The 23,831-nt window shown below is 42.2% G+C and overlaps 1 protein-coding gene across 2 annotated transcripts in view; it reads left to right on the plus strand.

Moving 5' to 3' along the window:
* The window catches only part of TTC39C (tetratricopeptide repeat domain 39C), a 97,912-nt gene that overhangs the window by 37,522 nt on the left and 36,559 nt on the right, over positions 1-23,831 (plus strand). For both annotated transcript variants that reach the window (XM_075826336.1, XM_075826337.1), the window contains exons 2-3: positions 4,542-4,590; positions 11,798-11,923. In XM_075826336.1, coding sequence (XP_075682451.1) covers positions 4,542-4,590; positions 11,798-11,923 — 175 coding nt within the window. The remainder of the gene's footprint in view (positions 1-4,541; positions 4,591-11,797; positions 11,924-23,831) is intronic.

Genomic DNA, 23,831 nt, shown 5'->3' on the forward strand with positions numbered 1-23,831 from the left:
CAGGATAGGTGATGAATATCTAATTGTGAGAGTCCGACCGCTGGGACCCCATCTATCATGAGAACGGGCTTACCGTGCAGTTCCTGGGAGCTCCATAGGAATGGAGCGGTAGTGCGCATGCTCGACCATTGCTTCATTCATTTCTATGGGGCTGCCGAGTGCTATCTTCGGAAGCCCCAGAAAAATAATTGGAGTGGTGGCCGAGCATGCTCCATTCCTAGTGAGCTCCCAGAAAAGGCACGGTAAGCCCATTCTCGTGATCGGTGGGGATCATAGCGGTCAGACCCCCCACTGATTAGATATTCATCACCTATCCTGTGGATAGATCGTAAATATTGATTATGGGAAAACCCCATTAATGTTCATCCAGTCCAGTCTTCTGTTTGCCTGCAGTGAACTACCCCCAATGTCTTGGTATCGGACAAAGGTACAATATACCATTGGCATCCAAAAACAGCATTTTCAGGTCTGATATTGCACATGGCTTGTGACTTTCTTAACGTAGTTATTAATATTGATTTTCATTTTTAGTGCGTGGCAAGGAGTTTTGAGACCTTTTCCGTCACTGCTCCGACTGAGTAAAGTACAGCTGTAATGGAAGTTTTAATGTACAAGGAAGTGATTAAAGTACATAATAGCTTTTTCTGAATGTGCACTGGATGGGGTTGGTTTTTTTCTGAAACACACCGCAAATTATATTTTCTATGTTATTTTAAGAAATAGGTAGAAGATTTGTAAATATAGATCATTCAGGGTAATTTGTGGGTTGCTGGCGCAGAGCTTTGCAGTGACTCGTCCATTATTTCATCACTCCCACAGCCTTTGATAATGGCTTTGGTAGGTAAATCGATGTACTGGAGATGTCTAAAGCATCTTGCAAAATGTACAAATCTTTCATGTGACGATAGCATACGAAACGCTCGTGGCTTTATGCTGCTGCGCTTTCAAAGGCAATTCACAGTGTAATACAATGAAATGTAGGTAAACACAAAGGATTATTGGATAGCTTACGATCCAAAATGGTTTTATCGCGTTTAATGATAATCATGGTAGTCGGAAGTTGTCTAAATCTTTCCAGGTTGGTCTATTCCAAATATACGTCGTGCCCAAGTATAGTCCTGAATTTAGAATGGCAGCCCCCGTTTCCCCCCATATAAGAGCAGCAGAAAACATTTGCAAATGAAAGAGCGTTTGCCAAATTTAAAATTCAGCGTGTAGATGCTTATGAGGATATGTCATCTGCACACCAGAAATCAATACAACCTTCCGCAAGATTGAACTGAATTGAAGAACATTGGAAAAAACATTACCAGTGATTTGGGCAGTATAGACGAAAGAATTAGTGTTCTTCTACTTAGAGGATCTGCATCTGTGTCTTGGTCAATTTTGGCCACCCCGCCAGGAGAGCAGGATACCATCTACAGTGATCACATTTGCTCTTCATGGCTACCACGCTAGAAGAGCTTGATAACACCGTTGCTATTTGATGCCGACCGCAGCACCATAGAGCAGAGATATTCCCTCATCAATTATCCCCTGATATGTAAAGGGACACGTGAGCTAAGTGCACTTTTGGTCCTTATGTAAGAGTTTATATATTTATATAACCTTTTATCTTCATCACTAGTCATACAGACGTGTAGCAGAGTGTCTGCTGGTTGTTGCATACGTCAATGTTTCACAAAACTTCGGTACACTGTTACTTTGATAAAGTGTGTTTCAGTTGGCACCACTTTGCTCCAATTGTCCATGGGGTATATATATATATATCGATCCTCATGTTTAAACTGCTGTTATGTATACCATGTTGCATTATAGCCCCCTGATGAACTATTAATCTTGGAGAAACGCGTTAAGTTTGTTTGACTCGTAATAATTCTTTTTTTACGTGGTACTATCAGCATACCTTATCCTTTTGCATGCACAACCTTTTGAGATTTCTGATAAATTCTGTAAAATAGCTGGTGTAGTGAGATAAATACACTGAAGGGTGCACCCGGGCATTGCAGGACGTTCTAGAGCGGAGCCACCCCTTTTGGTGTGATTACTTTGCTGGTTGGTCTAGGGATTACCAGGGCCTCTATTGATATTTTTTTTTTTTTATCTCTTCTGGGTTGGGGCCTATTCACATCTGCATTGGAGGCTCCATTAGGGCCCTCCTTCGCAGATGCGTCCTGAAATGACCGGAAGCAATAGGGCAGCATGCTGCGCTATTGTTTCTGTTAAAACCATAGACACACCAACCAAAAAACACAACGAAAACCCATTAAATAAATGGGTTTCGTCGGCCGCTGGTGGTGTCTGTCGTAGAAATGGAACCATTGCTTCCGGTATTTTCGTTGTTTGAACGAGCAGTGATATGTCTTGGTAAATTCTGTTCTGTTTTATGGGATATCATCTTTCCGGTTGACAGTAAGATCGTAACACAAACATAGTCAGCCATTACACTTTCTTAAGGAATTGTCACCATTAACTCATTAAAAACGCAGTCAAGTTTTGGCCTTAAAAGGGTTGTCCAGGGATTAAAACATTTTTAAACTGCTCACAATTATGTACAAAAAAAAAATAAGCCATACACTCTTCACAATCCCCTGCCGCACCGGTTCCGCCTTTGCCAAGTCCCCCACTAGTCTCTACTTCCTACTGTAATGATGACGTGTTGTAACAGGGTAATGTGACGGCTTCAGGCCTTCAGCCAATCACTGGTATCACAGCTGCAGACTGCGCAGTTTTTTGTTTTTTTTTTATCTTCACATTCTGAAAGCCATAAAAATTTTATTTTTCCATCAGCATAGCCATAACAGGGCTTGTTTTTTTGCGGAATATGTTGTATTTGCTTGTGCCACTATTGTGGGGTGCATATAATGTATTGAATTATTTTTTTGGGGGGGTAAAAAAAAGAAGCAATTTCATTCTTTGGAATTTATTTTTATGGTATTTAGAATAAAGTTAACTAATTATTTATCCTATAGTAATTTCCACATATATTGAGTATTAAAGAGGTTGTCCAGGTTGTTTTTATACTGATGACCTGTCCGACACCCGGAGCCCGCACCGATTAGTTACCTCTGGAATCTATGCAGGGTTGGCGCCGGAAGCGGACGACTCCGACCACTGTATAGAGACCGTGCTGCAGTACTGCAGCTCTGCTCCTATTCTGCACCGTTCCTCCATAGCTTCCGGTGCCCGGAGGCAGTTGGAACGGCTGATCAGTGCGATGTCCGGTTGTCGGACATCCACCGATCATATACTGATGACCTATCCTGTGGTTAGGTCATCAGTATAAAAAACAGCCCCCAACCTGGATAACCCCTTTAATAAAGAATGAAGTGTTTCATGAGTATTTCAGAACTATTCTAACATGTGACAGGGTAAGGTTATATTATATTTTATTTATCCTGTTTTAGATACCAGAATCTGTTTATTTTATGTCTTTGGATGAATGTTCGTGTTACTAACCTTCATAGTAGATTCCAGCCACGCATGTCTACAGATTCTTACCGGGAGAATATATCCTGGTGCTACAGGATGTTGGCTGCTGGCTTTGCTTTGGTATACTTTGTATTTGCCTGTAGACAGCTATACATATTGATATTGTTAATAGCAGTCTTATCTTTTGTGTATTTTGTGGGGTCGGGCATAATTCAATAAATCAGAAGTTAAAAAAGGCTATTTTAACAACAATTTATCATAAAATAACAGAAAAAAAAACATTAATCCTACCAAAGCCATTATTAAAGTGGTCATATTGTTTGCCGCCACCACCAATTAACTGATATAACTGGGTAAAATTAACAATAATACTAAAAGGGTGTAGCCACTTTTGCAACTTTTTGTTTATTGCTACAAAGCATATGAAATGAAAAATGGAGCAACTTTGCAAATATGTCAAATGTGACTAAACCTGTGACAGAGGCTCTAAACGCAATCTGTGATGTATGTTCCAAACAAAATTTTCGACGCAGACGTGAACACAGCCTTAAAGAGGCACTCTGGTTTTTTTTTTGCCCGCCCCATTTGCAATTACAAATGTATGTAGCGCAATGTAGTCGTGTATCGGCTTACCTGTTGCTGTATTTCACATGTAGCCGCTCCGTTCCGGGCTGTCGTTGGGTCATGGGTTCTTAAGTCTGACACTGTATTCTACAGTGTCTCCTGTAGGGACCGAAAGTCCGTCTCTCAGTGCAGGTCTATGAGAGCCTCGATGTTGGTCTCATCGACTTGCTTTGAGAAACTGACCTACATTAGATGCTGTAGGATACAGAGAGTCAGAATGAAGATCGAGTGACCCAGCGGCGGCCCGGAACTGAACGGCTATTCGTAAAATACAGCACTAGGTAAGCCAATATACATGACTACATTACATTTGCAATCAGAGGACTTCTTGAAGTTGTAATTGATAAGTTAATGTGGTCATCAAGGAGTTTGCGTTCTCAATATTCTGCCTGAAACAATATGTCTTCATGTCCGGGATTTGAAATGTTTTTGTTTTTTTAAAATGTCTTCAGAATTGACTATTTCATCATTGTTTTGTCTTGTAGGAATCACAGTCCATTAATGAGTTTTGGAGCTAGTTTTGTCAGCTTTTTGGTAAGTGGTACAGTATTTTGAGATCATTAATCTTATACAGTGTTTAGTTAACATTTAGCTTCACCTTTTGTTTATCTACCTATATATATAAACCTGTTTGTTAACATGTATCTTAAGCTCTGTTCACATCTGCGTTGGAGGCTCCGTTGGGGGCCTCTGTCACAGATCTGGTAGAGATTACCGGAAACAATAGAACAGCAGGCTGCGCTATTGTTTCCTCTTAAACCACAGGCATCCCGAAAGAAAGCGGAGAGAACCCATTAAAGACAATGGGTACCGTCTACCACCGATGGTGTCCGTGTGTGCAACAGAACCGGCGCTTCCGGTTTTCCCTTGTTCTGCTCCTCAGACGAAGCAGAAAGACCCGACGCAGATGTGAATAGAGCCTTAGTGTCTGTCTGAACATGATCATACATTGCTGGCATTTTCTCACTTAGGGTGACTGTATTGTATGGTAAACTTAAAAAGGAATCAATCACTTTTCACTTTTTTTTTTGGGCATATACAGTGTTTAAACAATTTATTATTATAACACATTTTATAATTTGTCTCATTTACAAAGATTGGCTCTGTCAGACTGAAGAGACCCTCTGTTAACATTCTCACAAGGCTTTGAAATTAGATTTTGGCAATCTATTGTTAAAGGGAATGTATTGTCAGAAATAAATTTTCCATGTCATTATCTATATTAAAAAATACTGAAATCGTGCAGTTTCCACTACGGCCACATAGGCTCCTTTCACACGACCGTTATAGTACATTTAGGACTCTTCTGTCAGAGGTGAACCAGAGCCCAAACAGAAAGCATCGCTTCCATTAGAATTACCATTGCTTTAAATGGCAATTCTTTTGTTTCAGTTGCTTTCCGTTTTCCTCCGTACTCTAGATTTCCATTTTTTTTCATGGAAGCAAAAGTTCTGCAGACTGCACTTTTGCTTTAGTCAAAAAAACAGAAACCTAGCGAACACGGAAAGCATCTGAAACAAAAGAATTACCATTGAAATCAATGGTAGTTCTAATGGAAGTGATGCTTTCTGTTTGGACTCTCGTTCATCTCTTCATCCGACGGAAGAAAGGTAAACGTACTATAACGGTAGTGTGAACTTAGCCTAAGTCTGACAATAGACTGGCGCTCAGCCAAGATGCCTGCTCCTATAATAATGTACAAAAAACAATTTGGAAGAAAATAACATATTTCAGTATCTGGTATTTAGTTAGTAAAAATAAATAAATAGGGGATACATTCTCTTAAATCCTCTGACTATACTGTCAGGGCATGAACCAGAGATGGAGTTGGATAATTCAAGATTGTTTTTTTCTGCACAGCCTGTCCGGTGTTGAAATATTTATTATGGTGGCATCCATAGAATTTTTGCCATAGGCATAGACAATTTAAAAGGATTGTGGCAAAATAAAATTTCTCACCTATCCTTTATTGCTGGGGCTCCCATCGCTGGGACCCCCACAGATCACTAGAATGTGGGTAATGAGCCCCCTGTTCCTCCTCATTGCACAACCTGCACTGCAAGAACTTTAAATGGAGCGGCAGTCAAGCATTCGCAGTGCTGTTCAATTCAAAGTCTATGAGGCTGACAGAGACAGCAGAGCACAATGATTGGTTGTTTTTGTCAGCCCCTTAGACATTTAATTTGGAGTGGCAGGTCACCTGCTCTACCGCTGCTTCATTCAAGCTCCTCCTCATTGCAGTTTGTTCAGTGAGAAAGAATGGGGGGCTTGGGACTCCGGTTCTAATGATCTGTGAGGGTGCCCGTGGTAGGGCCACCAGTGATCAGACATTTATCACCTATCCTGTGGATAGCACGACCCCTTTAAGGAAAAATGAATTATAAATATTAGGCCGATGTTTTCCTTACCAGGAAAGACAATTGATATACACAGTCGAGTCACATTATTATGACCACCTCCTACTTTTGACGTCAACAGCGTGTAGCCCATGAGGGAAGTGGTGTGTCGTGGGCTGGCTTGGTGGGTATATAAGGTGTGTGATAGGCTGTCTGAACACATATCACTCGTTGTTGCCATTGGTAAGAGGGGCAATTTATCAGAGTTGCAAGAAGGGATGATTATTGGTGAACTGTTCGCCTGCTGCTGTGGTGAAAGTGCATCATGAGTAGACAAATGACACCATTGGGAATAACCGACATCGAAACTGGAACACCATGTACTATTGATGTGAGGTGAATGTCGGCTACAAAGGTTTGCGAGGGTCGAATGACATGCTACAGTGGAGCAGCTCACCATGAAAATCAACCAGGGGGGTACTAGATGTGTATCTAAAACAACAGTTCAGCACTCCGAAGCAGACAGATGGTCACTGCTCCTGTGCTAACAAAGTGGCATCGGAAAAAAGGCTTCAATTTGCATAGCAGTATCAGAATTGGCCCACCAATGATTGGCAAAGGATTGCCTTCTCCAATGAGTCACGTTTTTTGCTTCATCGAACGCATGGACGTTGGCGTGTCAGACGAGAAACATCAGAGAACAAACACTCTACAACCATTGCTGAAAGAACAAAAGCTGGTGGCAGCAGCGTTATGGTCTGGGGAATTTTTTCATGGCATTCTCTGCGCCCACTCATCCATGTGGAAGGCACTCTGAACCGATTTGGATATGAATCCATCATTCCACATCACATCCACCAATACATGCAGTTTGTCTTCCCTGGTGCAGATAGAATCTTCCAGCAAGACAATGTGACATGTCACATGGCTAGAAATGTCCGACAGTTGTTGGAAGAGCACGACCAAGACTTCCAAGTACTTCCCTGGCCCCCTAATTCACCAGACTTAAACCCAATTGAGCATCTGTGGGACCACCTCGATAGTCTTGTTCGCTCTATGGATTCTCCGCCACGCACCCTCCAGCAAATGTGGGATGCACTGCAGTCAACATGGCTCCAGATACCGGAGACAACCTACCAGCACCTTATTGAGTCACTACCAGCCCGTCTAGCTCCTGTCTGTGCTGCACATGGCGGTTACTTAGGATATTAGCTGGTGGTCATAATAATGTGACTCGACTCTGTATTATGAAATATTGTGTCATTTTTTTATTCTGATAAAAAACATCAGATCATTTACATCATTTGTAAATCAATTTATGAAAAATGTTTTTAAATTCAGATTGGCCAATAGAGTGTACACAGAATAAGTTTTGTACATCTCTCTTTTCAGTTGTTGTGCAGAATTTTATCAGGAGGGACATTTCAGGTGGCAGGTCTATCCTGCTGCAGGAGACTAGATAGGCAGGGAGACAACAGTAACCGTATTACAGGAGAGAGTGCACATGCACACATAAGGCTGTGTTATAGTGTGTGGCAGTAGGAGGCTATTTTTTTTTACAGCCGCCGCCACCACTTCTTTGTCGTCTTCTATTCCTAGTGTTTGTAACCTGCTGTAAATAAATATTATAGGGCTTTTATTGGCTGGTAAAAAAGTAATTCTGCCAGCTGCAAAAGAGATAAAACACAAGTAAAAAAAAACAGGTACTAAACTTTGAAAACCCTGCAACTTCTGTGCTGCCAGTCCAGTGTTCCTCCTCCGGTATATGTTTAGAAGCGATATATTCCGTTCAGAACGTGACCTCTCCAGCCAATCACTGGCCACAGTGTATACTTCCTGACATGACTTCTGTGACCAGTGATTGGCTGGAGTGGTCACGTCCACATGGCAGATTTTTAAACAGATTTGTACTGTATTATGGATGCTTTACCATTTTTTCCGTTCTCACATTTATAGCTGTGTAGAAGTTTACTGGAATTTGATCGAGTTAAGCATCAGAGCTTCTGAAATACTGGGAAATGCTTACAAGCTGTCCTCGCTCCATAGACAATTGCTGAGTCATCCATATTCATATGTAGACATATGAAAATGTGCACTCAGGGTAACTTGGGAGAATTATGCAAAGCAGCAGTTTGTTTAAAGGGATTCCTGTCAGCAGTGATATTTCAATAGCTGAGTCTTTTGGCCGTGGGTAAGATACTGGTAGATGAAACCTCGTATATTTAATTGGTGTGAGACAGTCGTACTTATGAATTACATCAGATGACCTGTCTATAATCAGTCCATTGATGTACGATCCCGTTTTCCCCTGTTACAAGTTATACGTATTGTACGAGGGCTACAAAATGTCCATTCAATGCTGAGCTTTTATCAGCCAATTACAGAGACCTATGTATTGTCAGTGACAGATGATTGATGTGTAGCTACCGTACATTTACATGACGTACATTCAGTTCCCATGGACACCGGGATGATGAGGGATAATAAATGGGCCATGTTCAATATTTGCCTCCTGGGAAATAAATAATTTATTGTCTCTTTTTATCCTTTCATTGTGAGTCTATAAAGCAGATTTCACTCACAGACCATGGTGTGAAGTGGGATTCTCTTTTTAGTATCCAAAAAAGTAGATCTGCCGTATCATTAAATAACCGTGGCCATAGACCCGTAGAGTTTGCCGGAATTAAGTTAAAGTTACGATATCTGAGCGTTCAGCTCTAAACTGCATAAATAAATGGATATATCACCATTGACTACAAGGGGTGAAAAAACTTAAACTGCATGTACAAAATGTTTTTAATTTTTTTTTCTTTTTAATCATCTGCGGAATTCATTTTCTGTTATTATGGAATTATTTAAGAAAATAAACTATTGATAAAATAATTAAGAAATGTATGCTTGTGGGGTGTGGGATTGTTATGTATAGACACCTGTAAGTTTTCTGTCTAAAATAAGTGTCATAATATGCAAATGAGCAAATTTAAATATTTTACTAATATGAACGTTGGTATAAGCCAAATCAACCATTACATATTCGGGTTCAGTGAAAAATGATGAAAACTAGGGCTGAAGAAACAATTTTTCATTAAAGTATAAAATTAATAAGAATAAGTAACAACCACAACTACAGGTGCTGGGCAAAAAGGAGAACAATGCAGCAGCGCAGGTGGCATAGATTAGAAACTGACCCAATCACCTGGCACAAATCTTCTCAAAGGGGAGCGAAAAAACTGTGGGAAAACGTACAGACAATTTTATCACACAAAGGAGGAATCTTATGTTGATCCCTCCTTATTGTCTGATACCCCCCCCCCCCTCCCCCCCACCCCCATTCAGAACAATTTTTAGGGAACATTGACCCTATGTAGAGTGTACTGTATAAGTTAATTCTCTGGGGTTGGGGGACTGGTATTCAAAATATATATGATGCCCGTTCACCAGAACAGATGGTAAATACCCTCTCTCTGTGGTAAGTGTTACAGTGGTGATCTATAGAGTTCTTGTTCCCTGACAGTCGTATATATGTTGTATTCTCCGGTGCCCAGTGGTGTATTCCTTGGTAGACAGTGTTTGTCATCTTGGGTGTGAGGTAGAAAACTAACACTATTTGCAAATCACAAGAACTAAGACATTGTACATAGTACGAAGACATTGTAAAAGGTCAGGTCTAATGTCACGTAACAATGGCAGCATTTCTGGTGCTTTTGAAAATATATTTGCTCTTTGCAGGGCACTGACCAAGAACGACCATAGAAGCGTCAGCGATATAAATGAGAAAAGTTTTTCTCTAGAGCTAACAGAGGAAACTTTGGCAACCCACGCCAACACTGTATTGAGCACCTAGATGTTGTGGCAGTGAAGAAAGTATATTATACTTGATGCAGTAATTCCCAGTACATCATGTTTTCAGATCCATTATATTATATAGGTGTTATCATGAGCGTTCACTGCATTCGGGCCACGAGTTTGAACCCAACCATGGCAGCATTTACATCTGTTTGCACGTCCCCCCTATGTTTGTGTGGGCTGTTCAACATCCTCAGAATTAGCCTTAGTGTGTTAGTGGGCACAGGTCTTAGACAGGTGATGGGCTGCAGCGAGTACCTTCTTTGTACAATGCTGCACATTATGTTGCTCTATAAATAACTGTTGATGAATACATTGTCCATACATAGAGGTCCATTGAATAGAAAACCTATAGTGAAATATATGGTATGATTTACGTTAGGTATCATGAATGTGTAGGATGCTTTGAATAAGGTTGTGTTGTGAAGGGATGGCGAGCGTGCCCCTTCTAGATGAGCAGTGATCTAAACGGCTGTGACTGCACAGCTCAGCACTGACCTTGGTATGTTCTGCTTAGTTCTGTTTCTAAAGATAGATACAGGACTTTACATCTTACCAAAAGGCTACGCAGACTGCCCGGAGCATGTGTGTGAAGGGTCCGGCTCCAGATTCTTCTTCTTATGCCTCTAGTTTGATAAAAACGCAATCTTCTTACTATATAACATGCACAATCTAAAGTAGTCTATGCTTGTTAAAGAACAACGGTCACCAATTCTAATTCATGAAATAAACACTGAGGAGAGTAGCGATCTTCTAGATCAGTGCCGGTCGACTTGACATTTTGTGGGGTTCTCAAATGCAGCTATTGACTCCATCCAAAGGCCACGTATCACATTCAACCAGATCAAGGAGTAGGCAGACTCCCACATATCAGTTAAAACACAGCTGTATTTGTTGCCGGTGTTTCTTCCATAGATTTTTTTTTAGCTAATAACAGGTTTAGTTGTAGAAAGAAAGAAAAAAGAATTCCAAAACAGATGTTCTAAAATATGGTCTTGATTTTCAAGCAAAATACATATTGGAGGGTGCAAAGACCACAGGCATGTAAAAAGCCCATGCATAGATATACATACATAAACATACACACATTCCAACTTTTGGAGATGGTAAATATACCACAGTGCCTCCATAACAGTGGAGAAAACAGAGTTGCGCTTCTGTTCTTTATGGTTGGACTGAGTACAGGAGCGCTCATGCCAGATCAACATCTTGAGAAAGGCAACTGCATTATATGATTTTACCTTTTTGTGGGATCCGGCGGCCACATATCAGGCACGGGAGGGCCAAATCACTGTGTCATTGCTCTGGACAAGGCTTGGGCCTTCTGTTTTGATTTTACAATTCGAGTATAAGGGAGAACTGAGACCCAAAATCTTACCAGATGCCACTGTAAAAATAAATGTGTTCTATAAAAGCAATGGGAAACATGATAGAAAATTGGGGTAAAGGCAAGGCATATTCATTTTGTGATGGGAATAAATATTTTAAGGATATTGACGCTTTTGAATATGTCATATAATATTATTTTGGAATATAACACCTATGGTTTCCTTATGCAGAATGCCATGATGACTTTTGAAGAGGAAAAAATGCAAGTAGCATGCGATGACTTGAGAATAACAGAAAAGCTGTGTGAGAGTGATGAAGGAGTAATCGAGACCATCAAAAATAAAATTAAGAAAAATGTAAGTATGGGTTACAATGTCAAACAGAAAACCTGGACAACTCACATACACTGATATACACTAAATGGCCACTTTATTAGAGATACCTGCTCTTCCATGATTGGAGCTTCCCTGTATGGAAATTATACACAAGACCCTCGAGTGCAGCATAAAACCAAGTGAGCAAGTTTTCTGTGGATCAGATTCACTGAGAATCCACATTAGAATGGGAAAATCGAGCGATCTGAGCAACTTTGAACAAGGTATGGCCATCGGTGATAGACTACCGGGGCCAGTATTTAAAAAAACTGCCAACCTTGAGGGGTTTTTGTCGTGCAACGGTGTCAAGAGTAAACTGAGAATAGTGTGATCGAAAAAATACATCCCGCAAAGGGAGATCCTGTGGACGTCAACAACTCGTAGGTGAAAGGGGTCGGTGCCGGATGTCGAGAATCGTTCTGATGAAGAGGCGGTGCAGTCAAGCAAATTGTAGTTGAGTACAACGCCGGTGCTTCAACTAATGTGTCCGAGTGCACAAGTCATCATTCCTTAGCACGGTTGGTATAACCGCAGACGACTAGTTCATGTGCCATTGCTGTCTAAGGGGAAAAAAAAAACAAGACTCCAGTGGGCAAATGAGCACAAAATTTAGATCATTCAGCAGTGGAAAAACCTGGTCAGATGAATTCAGATTTCTATTGCGCCATGCTGATGGGAGGATCAGAATTTAGTGCAAGCAGCATAGATTGATGAACCCTTCCTTTCAGGTGTGAACAGTTCAGGCTGGTGGAGGTGGAGTAATGGTGTGGGGAATATTTTCTTGGCACACCCTGGGTCCTCTGATACCGGTGTATGGATTTTTGAACAGTAAGGCTTAAATAAGCATTGTGGCCCACCAAGTCCATGCCTTCATGGTAGCTTTTTACCCAGAAGGACACTCTAGCGGCAATTACAAAACGCTATCCTGTCTCCATGGGTTAATATTCCTGCAGAACGATTTCAACACCTAATGGAATCTATGCCATGATGAATTTCTATGGTTCTAAAGGCCACAAGAGGTGCAACGCGCGCGACTAGATGAGTGTCTCTATTAAAGAGCCATTCAGTGTATACTCACAGTAGCTTACATTATGACCCTACTTTGCAATTATTGTTCCGAAAACATAATTCAATGCAAGGACTTTTGAAGATTTTAGCCCAAATCCAATGGTTCTTGCCATAAAAATGTATCTGGTGGACTAAAGTCAACATTTAAACATCTAGTATGTAAACGTTTATTTTTTTTTAAATTGTGCTGTTCACCATAATTGGGTCTCTTTTCAATCGTCATTTCCAAGTTGGATTTGTAGTATTAACCCCTTAGCGCACCAGGACACACTGGTACGTCCTGCATTGAAGTGCTTTAAGGCACAGGGACTTACCAGTGCGTCCTGGCTAAAAACTGTCACCCTGTCAAATGACAAGGTGACAGAACTGTGCCGTCAACTGTTTATGACAGTTGACCGTACAGTAAGACGGCAGGGGACCATTCACAGCGGTCCCCTGCCGGCGATCGCTGTGATTGGTCAGTCAAAGCAGACTGACCAATCACAGCTCCATGACGTATGGTATGTGATGGCGCTGGCTCAGCTTGAGCCAGCGCTATCACCGCCGGTAATCAGATGTCCGGCACCCCTCTGCAACGGCCAGGACCGGAGCTAGGCTCCGATCCGGCCGATTAACCCCTTCGATGCATCGATCAACGCGATCGATGCATCGAAGTGTCTTGTAGCCTGTCGGCAACCACGATGGTTGCCACGGGCGCGGGTGTCAGCTGTTTGTCACAGCTGACATCGTGCTCTAACGGCCAGGACCGGAGCTAGGCTCCGATCCGGCCGATTAACCCCTTAGATGCAGCTATCGCTGCATCTAAGTGATTAGATCGCACGCTATGGTTGCTAATGACAACCATCGGCACACGCGGGTGTTCCGATGGTTGCTATGGCAACCGTAGCCTAACAATCGCTTCCTAGTACGGAAGTCTATTAGGCCCGCCGGGAGGCGAAGCCTAATAGGCTTGCTGTCAGTGAATAGCTGACAGCTCTAATACACTGCACTATGTAGGTAGTGCAGTGTATTAGAATAGCGATCAGGGCTTCATGCCTTCAAGTTCCCTAGTGGGACACAAAAAAAAGGTAAAACAAGTTAATACAAATGTTGTAAAAATGTAAAAAAAAATAAGTTTCATGAAAAAAATAAGTTGCAAAAAACACTAACAGCCTTTTTTCCTATAATAAGTCTTTTATTATAGGAAAAACATTTAAAAAAGTACACATATGTGGTATCACCGCGTCCGTAACGACCCAAACTATAAAAATATCACGCTATTTTACCCGTACGGTGAACACCGTAATTTTTTTTTATAAAAAACGATTCCAGAATCGCTGTTTGTTAGTCACAACCGCTCGCAAAACAGAATAAAAAAAGGGATCTAAAAGTTGCATGTACCCCAAAATGATACCATTAAAAACTGAAGCCCGTCCGGCAAAAAACAAGCCCTCCCGCAGCTTTTTTGATGGAAAAATAAAAAAGTTATGGCTCTCAGAATCTGGTGACACAAAAAATAAATTTGAAACAAAAGTGATTTTATCGTGCAGACGCTGCAAAGCATAAGAGAAACTATATACATATGGTATCGCCGTAATCGTACCGACCCGCAGAATAAAGTAAAATTGTCATTAATAGCGCATGGCGAACGCCGTAAAAAAAAAATTATAAAAAACATCAGAATTGCAGGTTTTTGGTCACCTTGCTTGCCAAAAAAATTAAATACAAAGTGATTAAAAAAAACACATGTACCCCAAAATGGTACCAATGAAAACGACAGATTGTCCCGCAACAAATAAGCCCTCACACGGCTCCGGTGGTGAAAATAAAAAAGTTCTGGCTCTCAGAATATGACGATGCAAAATGTGCAGTGTCCAAAAGCGGATAAGATCTGGCACCATTTATCAGTGCGACACCGGCCACATATCTGCGGATTATTATTTATTTACCCCATTATTACACCCTCTTATTATGCCCCTGATATACTCCGCACAGATTACATATGCCCCAACATCATAACTGAAATACCAGCAAAACCCCAAACAAAACTGCCACTAAGCAAAATCTGCGCTCCAAAAGCCAAATGGCGCCTCTCCCTACTGAGCTCCACAGCGTGCCCAACGGGCAGTTTACGTCCACATATATGGCATCGCCATACCCGGGAGAACCCGCTTAACAGTTTGAGGTATTTGTCTTCAGTGGCATGAACTGGGCACAAAATATTTTGCACTAAAATGGCATATACCTGTGGAAATTTGCAGTTTTCACTTTGCACCATCCACTGAGCATTCATTTATTATAGAAAAAAAAAACCCTGTGTGGTCAAAATGCTCACTACACCCGTTAATAAAATGCCTTCAGGGGTGCAGTTTCCAAAATGGGGGTCACTACTTGGGGGTTTGTTTTACTATTTGACCCCAGAGCCCTGCCATTGTGGGCTAATGCTGCGAAAATCACCAAAATAGGTCTCACATGCGCCTTTCACGCCTAAGCCCTGTCATATATCCAGGCAAATGATAAATGCCTTGAGGGGTGTAGTTTACAAAATGGGGTCACTTCTCAGGGTTTTACACTCTACTCTGGTACCTAAGAACGCTCTGCAAATGCGACATGGCGCCCGTACACCAGTCCAGCAAAATCTGTGCTCTAAAAGCCACATGGCACTCCTTCCATTTTGAGCTCTGCCATGTGCCCAAACAGCAGTTTAGGGCCACACATGGGGTATTGCCGTACTCGGGAGAAATTGGGTAACAAATTATGTGTGGTTTTTTCTAATATTACCCCTTGTGGAAAAAAAATTGGGTGCAAAACTACATATTTTTTTGGAAAAAAAATAAATTTGTCATTTTCATACTGCCTCATTCTAATACAATCTATGAAACACCTGTGGGATCAAAATGCTCACTACACCCCTAGATGATTACCCTGAGGGTTATAGTTTCCAAAATGGAGTCACATCTCAGGGGTTTCTACTGTACGGGTACCTCAGGGGCTCTGCAAATGCGACATGGCGCCCCAAAAGCAATTAACTAAAATCTACATTCCAAGTAGCACTCCTGCCATTCTGAGCCCTGTGGTGTATCCAAGCAGCAGTTTATGACCACATGTGGGGTATTACCGTACTCGGGAGAAATTGGTTTACAATTGTTGGGGCGCTTTTTCTCATTTATTCCTTGTGAAAATGAAAAAAATTCAACATTTTAGTGGAAAGAATGTAGATTTTCATTTTCACTGCATAATTCCAATAATTCAGCAAAAAAACTGTGGGGTCAAAATGCTCACTATACCGCTAGATAAATTCCACGAGGGGTATAGTTTCCCAAATGGGGTCACTTTTGCCGAGTTTGCACTATTTTGGCCCCTCAGTGGCTTTGCAAATGTGACATGGGGCCGCAAACCATTCCAGCAAAACTTGAGCTCCAAAAGTCAAATGGCGCTCCGTCCTTTCTAAGCCTTGCCGAGTGTCCAAACAGCAGTTTATTACCACATATGGGGTATTGCTGTGCTCAGAAGAGTTTGCTTTACAAATATTGGGGTGTTTTTTTTCCTTTATCTATTGTAAAAATGAAAAAATCTGAGGTAAAACTATATTTTATTAGAAAAAAAATTTAGATTTTCAATTTCACGGCATAATTCCCATAAGTTCAGCAAAAACCGTGTAGGGTCAAAATGCTAACTATACCCCTAGAAAAATTCCTTGAGGGATGTAGTTTCCAAAATGGGGTCACTTTTGGGGAGTTTCCACTGTTATGGTCCTTCCAGGGCTTTGCAAACACGACATGGCACCGAAAACCATTCCAGCAAAATCTGCGCTCCAAAATCCAAATGGCCCTCGTTCCCTTCTGAGCCCTGCCGTGGGTCCAAACAGCAGTTTATTACCACATATGGGGTATTGCCGTAATCGGGAGACATTGCTTTACAAATTTTGGGGTGCTTTTTCTCCTTTATTCCTTGTAAAATCAAAAACATCGTATGTTTTTTCAGAAAAAAAGTAGATTTTCATTTTCACAGACCAGTTCCAATAAATTTAGCAAAAAACCTGTGGGCTAAAAATGCTAACTATACCTCTTGAAAAATTCCTCGAGGGGTGTAGTTTCCAAAATGGGGTCACTTTTGGGGGGTTTCCACTGTTTTGGCACCACAAGACCTCTTCAAACTTGACATGGTGCCTAAAATATATTGTAATAAAGTAGAGGCCCCAAAATCCACCAGGTGCTCCTTTGCTTCTGAGGCCGGTATTTCAGTCCATTACCGCACTAGGGCCACATGTGGGATATTTCTAAAAACTGCAGAATCTGGGCAATAAATATTGAGTTGCATTTCTTGGGTAAAACCTTCTGTGTTACAGAAAAAACTGTATTACAAATGAATTTAGTAAAAAAAAAATTGACATTTGTAAATTTCACCTCTACTTTGCTTTATTTCCTGTGAAATGCCTAAAGGGTTAAAAAAAAATCTGAATGTGGTTTTGAATACTTTGAGGGGTGCAGTTTTTAAAATGGGGTGTTTTATAGGGGGTTTCTAACATATAAGGCCCTCAAAGCCACTTCAGAACTGAACTGGTCCCTGAAAAAATAGCCTTTTGAAATTTTCTTGAAAATGCGAGAAATTGCAGCTAAAGTTCTAAGCCTTGTAACGTCCTAGAAAAATAAAAGGACGTTCAAAAAATGATGCAAACATAAAGTAGACATATGGGAAATGTTAACTAGTAAATATTTTGTGTGGTATTACGATCTGTTTTACAAGCAGATACATTACAATTTAGAAAAATGCAGATTTTTGCAAATTTTCTCAAAATTTTGGTGTTTTTTTACAAATAAATATTGAATTTAACGACGAAATTTTTTCAGTATCATAAAGTACAATATGTCACGAGAAAACAATCTCAGAATCACTTGGATAGGCAAAAGCATTCCGGAGTTATTACCACATAAAGTGACACATGTCAGATTTGCAAAAATAGGCTGTGTCCTTAAGGCCAAAACAGGCTGTGTCCTTAAGGGGTTAATGGTCATACGATTATAAAAAAATCGCATGAATCTATTTTTACTATTTACATCTCCACAATCTGACCAAGAATTTATAAATTCAGGTGTACAACTAAAAGCCTTGAGTTATAGAGCACAAATCTGCATTGCAAATAATGACCCAACCCAAATGCATAAAAGGACGGTGACGATGTGAGCAACTTGCAGAGCACCCCAAGATATTTAAAGGAATGATCACCGTTTAGACTTTGAAAGCAGCGTGTACATAGGTACAGTTCTTGTACAGAAGTGTAACAAGTAATCATGGGGATCGATGGTGACATTTAAATTGGAGTCCAACTTTACTATGACTACCTTCGGTAGAAAATGTAATATTATTTTCCTATCTGTGGCACGGACAGGAAAAAATACAATCAGTGATGTCACTGTACCAGGATAACTCACACATTAATGTCACAGCAGAAAGGCAATGCACACAGTGATGTCACAGTACAGGGATACTTCACTCAGTAAATCTATAGCTCATGAACATTGCAAACTGTGATGTCACATTAGTTGGATAAATCATATAGTGACATCACAGTACAAGTATAATGTACCAAGTAACATCACAGCACAGGGATAATCCACTTAGTAAAGCTACAGCTCATTAATTATGCAAACAGTGATGTCGCAGCACAGGGATACTTCACTCTGTAAATCTACAGCTCATGAATCATGCTGTGATGTCACAGTAGTGGTTTAATACAAATTGTGATATTACAGTACACGGGTAATGAACCCAGTGATTTCACAGTCCAAAAATAATGTATAAATTGAGGTCACAGTATAAGAATAGTGCACACAGTGATGTCACAGCACAGAAACAATGTACACAGTGTTACAGTACATGAAAAATGCACACAATGATATCTCAGCGCAGGAATAATGTACATAATGATGTCACAGTACAGGGATGATGTGCATAGTGAAATTTAAAATTGCATCATATAAATGCAAAAAGCAATGCAACGGTATAGGAATAATGCACAAGATGATATTACAGTACAGTAATCGTGTTCTTTTCTTGGTGTCCCAGTGATCTGCATCCCATTTTTAATACACCCCATCCTTCATTCATAGTCCTTACTAGCTGCACCTCATCTCTGAGTGGAGGTAGAATCCTTAACTTGGTATTCAGAGGGTCAGAAGATGTGATACCTAACACGTTACTGAGAAAGCAAAGGGACTGGCCAAATATTTTCTTGTGCTGGGACAACGTTTAGAGGGCATATCTGGGCACTCCAGTTCAGTGTTATGACAGCATCTGCATGAAGCCCTATTGTAAAAAAGGGTCATCTGGTTATAGGTTCTCTTATTTAGCAAAATTAAATTTCTTGGTTCTAAGATTCTTTCTGAGTCTGTGCTTTGATGTAGCCATGGATCTTTACTGCAGTCCTGGCCTCCTGAGATACAAAGTGAAAAATTCAATATAAATGGTAATCATTAGAAAACATTTACGTCTCTTACGAGAATTGAGAGCAAAAACAAATACTAATATATATTCATCCATATCACTTATGTATTGTGTTAGGGAGGAATTGCAAATTCTCCTTTGCTGGAGAACAGTATTAAAAAAACAAAAACAAACAAACAAACATAAAAACACAAATCCTGGACTTCCGGTTCCGGTGCTGGTGATGCAGGACGCGAGTGACTGAGCTCCCGCTCCCGTCCAGCCTGTTTGCTCGCAATAGTCGCTTCGGCGACGACAATCAGCGGTGAAGCCACCAGCCCTGCACACGGAAACATACCCGGTGGTGCCTGTATGGACAGGTACCTCCTCAGAAGTGCGCAGAAGCCAGCCATGGAAGATTCAGCCGCGGCCGGGGAAAAGGGAGGTAAGATGGCGGCGTTTCCCGCCACTGCGCCCCTGCTATACATACAGGAAGATGAGCTGCAGCACCCTCAGTCCCAGCTTTCAAGCCCGGCAGAGCACATAGTGTCTCCTCATCCTGCAGCCATTGATTATGTAGCCCTGGCCCGTGAAGTAGCCAAGCAGATAGCGCCGGATCTGCAAAAGGCGCTGGAAAAAACGGTGCAAGATTCCCTAAACCGCGTGCATGCGGAGCTGGCACAAGTCACTACCAGAGCTGATGAATTAGAACAGCGTATGACGCTGCTGGAGGATGAAAATGAACGTCTGCAATCCAAACTTAAAGGGGTGCTGTCTGTTACTACGCAGTTGGGGGACAAGGAGGAGGATCTGGAAAACCGCTCCAGGAGGAGCAACCTGCGACTGGTGGGGCTGAAAGAAGCGGTGATATCTTCTGATTTGCAGCGATTATGTGAGAGGACATTGCCAGCAGCGTTAGGTCTTCCTCGTCCCTGCCGGGTGGAGAGGGCGCACAGAGTGGGGCCGGACCCCAGAAATCTTCCAGCAACAGATGACCGCAGTTCGCTTCGTCCCAGACAAGTAATCTTTAAGCTGTTGGATTACAATGATAAGGTGGCACTCATGAAAGCATTCCGCAGCAGATCGCGACCTTTGGAAATAATGGGCATGAAAGTGCTACTTTTCGAGGATTTCTCTGCGGAGGTTGCAAAACGAAGGCGGGCTTTCAGCAAGATCTGCACCGCGCTGTTACAAGCGAAAATACGCTTTAACCTGCAGTACCCAGCCATCTTACGGGTGTTTCAAGAGAACGGGCGGAACAAGATTTTCACCACGCCACAGGAAGCGGAGGACGCACTTACAGAGCTTTGCAGGCACAGACCCCAGCACGAGGAGCGTCACAGTCCAGCATACAGTCCAAATCGCAAGTCAAGAGAAGCCAAACGGGACAGCTTGGATATGGAGCGAACCTGGGCAGAAGCTTTAATGCCCACACCAGGAAGATCCCGGGGGGGTCGATCTGGAAATGGAGGGGACTCTCCGAAGCCGCAGAGGCGAACGCGGGACCGCACCCAATCTACGTCTCCTGATTGACGGACGAAGTCCTTTTCAGCGCCATTATATTTAAGCTGATGTGATGATGATTTTGTGGACGCTGTAGACCAATCGCAGATTCCGACCGGCTGCAGATAAGTTTGCAGATAATGGTAAAGTTTTGAGGGCGGTATTGGGCGGTCTTATACGACACCTTGTATCGGTCAACAGCTGACCCAATTGTAATACGTGTTTTGGCACAACAGAAAAAAGTGAAGTCACACCAGTGGGTATTAAGGGGCTGATAACCCTTGCCGTAGGTGATTTTATGGTTTTGTTAGATAAGGGCCTGATGGCCTTGACATGGAGTTTGGTTCTGGTTTATAAGCCGGGTTTTGGTTATGTTCTTAACGTTTATACATGGCTCTCGGAAAAAGGCGGATCTGACTTCCCGAACCTATCACGACTTTTAGGCATTTTAGCTCATCTTATGCACGGCCCAATAACATGAAAATAGTCTCTTGGAACGTTAAAGGGCTGAGATCCCCACAGAAACGGACCAAACTTTTGCGACACATGAAACGATTACACCCAGATGTGGCCCTATTACAGGAAACTCACCTTACCGAGCCAGAGTTTAAGTATTTGCAAAAATTCTGGGTGGGTCAGGTTTTTGGCTCGTCGGCAAGGGAGGGTAAGGCGGGAGTTATCATTTTGGTACATAAAAATTTCGCGTTTACGCTGGTGTCCCAGGAGCGGGATGAAGAGGGCCGTTGGATCCATCTAGTGATGGAACATGCAGGGGAAACTATCAGTATTCATAATGTGTATGGTCCAAATACGGTTAACACAGGTTTTTTTGGTCATTTGGAAACCCAACTCCAGCAGGATCGCACTAGGTTTTTGATTCTATGGGGAGACCTTAACACTGTAAGGTCCTCAAGGGAAGATAGGAGCTCAGGGACTAGTTCGCAGAGAAATAGAGATAGGATCTTGCCCGACTTTTTAAGACACACGGCCCTAACAGATGCGTGGAGGAGTCTACACCCAGATGCGCGGGAATACACACATTTCTCTCATGTTCATCAGTCATGGTCGCGTATTGATTACTTGCTAGTTAATGACGCATTATCTCGACGTTTACGGGAAGCGGCGATTGAAGATCTAGTTATTTCGGACCATGCCCCGGTTACCATTACCTTGGCTGACACAGTAGCTAGAGGAACGGATTTTATTTGGAGGTTTCCCGCCTTTCTGGCAAAGGATGAGGGATTTATACAGAAGCTTAAGGGGTGGTGGATGGAATTTGATGGGATAATGTATCGCATCGTTCGGAACCGTCATTGTAATGGCGTACAGCCAAAGTGGTAATAAGAGGGAGAGTTATGCAATTTATGTCTAATCTTAAACGCAAGACGACCGAAGGGTACAAGGCAGCGAGCGACCGATTACGGTGTGCATACACAGCATTTCTACACTCTCCATCACCGCCATTGGGGGAGAAATGGAGGGAAGCTAAGCGGCAGTTTGATCAGTGGTTAGACAAAAGAGAGAGTATTTACCGGTCCCAATTTGATGCCGATCTAATGCGTTTCGGCAATAAAGCGGGCAAATTATTAGCGCGATTAGCGAAGGGGAGGTATGCACTGTCACACATTTCAACACTTAACGAATCCAATGGAACTCCTACCTCAGACCCCAAAAAAATCAACACCATATTAAGTAAATATTATCAAGCCCTTTACTCAGACACACCCATAGACCTCCAAAAAGGGAGGGAATTTTTGGAGAAGGTGAAGCTGCCAGGGCTCACTCAGGAGCAGAACGGTCACTTGAGCGCAGAGATTACATTAGAGGAAGTTCAGAGCACCATTAAGACCTTATCTAATGGAAAGGCCCCGGGTCCAGATGGATTTACAGGAGAGTTTTTTAAATCTCTGAGAGAAGAAATCAGCCCTACTTTGGTGGCATATTATAATATTTTACTAAGGACGGGTGCTTTACCAGCAGAGGCCAAAGTAGCGCATATAAAGGTGTTACCCAAGAAGGGGAAGAATCCTCTTGACCCGGGGTCGTACCGTCCCATTTCACTGATCGACCAAGACCAGAAATTGCTCACAAAAATTTTGCCCAATCGGCTGGCTATGTATCTACCCACACTGGTGGGAAAATCCCAAGTAGGATTTGTAAATGGCAGGGCAGCGGTGACGAATCTACGCAAAGTGCTGACGGTGCTAGAAACAGTCAGGCACGATCCCCAGCCAGGTACCAGGCCGGCACTTTTAGCGCTAGACGCAGAGAAAGCCTTTGATAACATACAATGGGAATGGCTGGGGATGGTGCTGGACAAAATGAACATTCAGGGAGACTTCCGGGTCTTCCTGAAGGGTGTCTACAATAACCCGCAGGCACGTGTTCACTCCTCAGGGTTCCTGTCGGATCCCTTCCAATTACATAAAGGAACACGGCAGGGATGTCCCCTGTCGGCCCTGTTATTCAATCTAGCACTGGAACCTATGGCTAGATTCCTGGAGGAATCGGACATGTTCAGAGGCCTTCAAGTAGGGTCTCGGGCAGTGAAGTTAGCCCTGTTCGCTGATGACGTTATACTTTTTATGTCAAATCCTCAAGAGCATTTAAGGACGGTTTTTCAATTTTTGCAGGAATTTGGCCAATGCTCGGGATATAAAGTCAACCTAGCTAAAAGCGAACTGCTGGAGTTGGGCAGGCCATTGCCTAGGACCTTTTGGCAATCCTTGCGGTGTGGGATATCCCCGGTTGAACACTGCATTACTTATCTAGGTATCAGAATAGGGAGGGTGCCAGACACCCTGTATGGCCTAAATTATCCCCCGTTATTTAAAAAAATACAAGCGGAACTCACCAGATGGGGCCAATTGCCGTTGTCCCTCCTGGGAAGGTGCCACCTGATTAAGATGGTTAGCTT

This window comes from Rhinoderma darwinii, chromosome 5, assembly GCF_050947455.1.
Source record: "Rhinoderma darwinii isolate aRhiDar2 chromosome 5, aRhiDar2.hap1, whole genome shotgun sequence".
Classification (NCBI taxonomy): domain Eukaryota; kingdom Metazoa; phylum Chordata; class Amphibia; order Anura; family Rhinodermatidae; genus Rhinoderma; species Rhinoderma darwinii.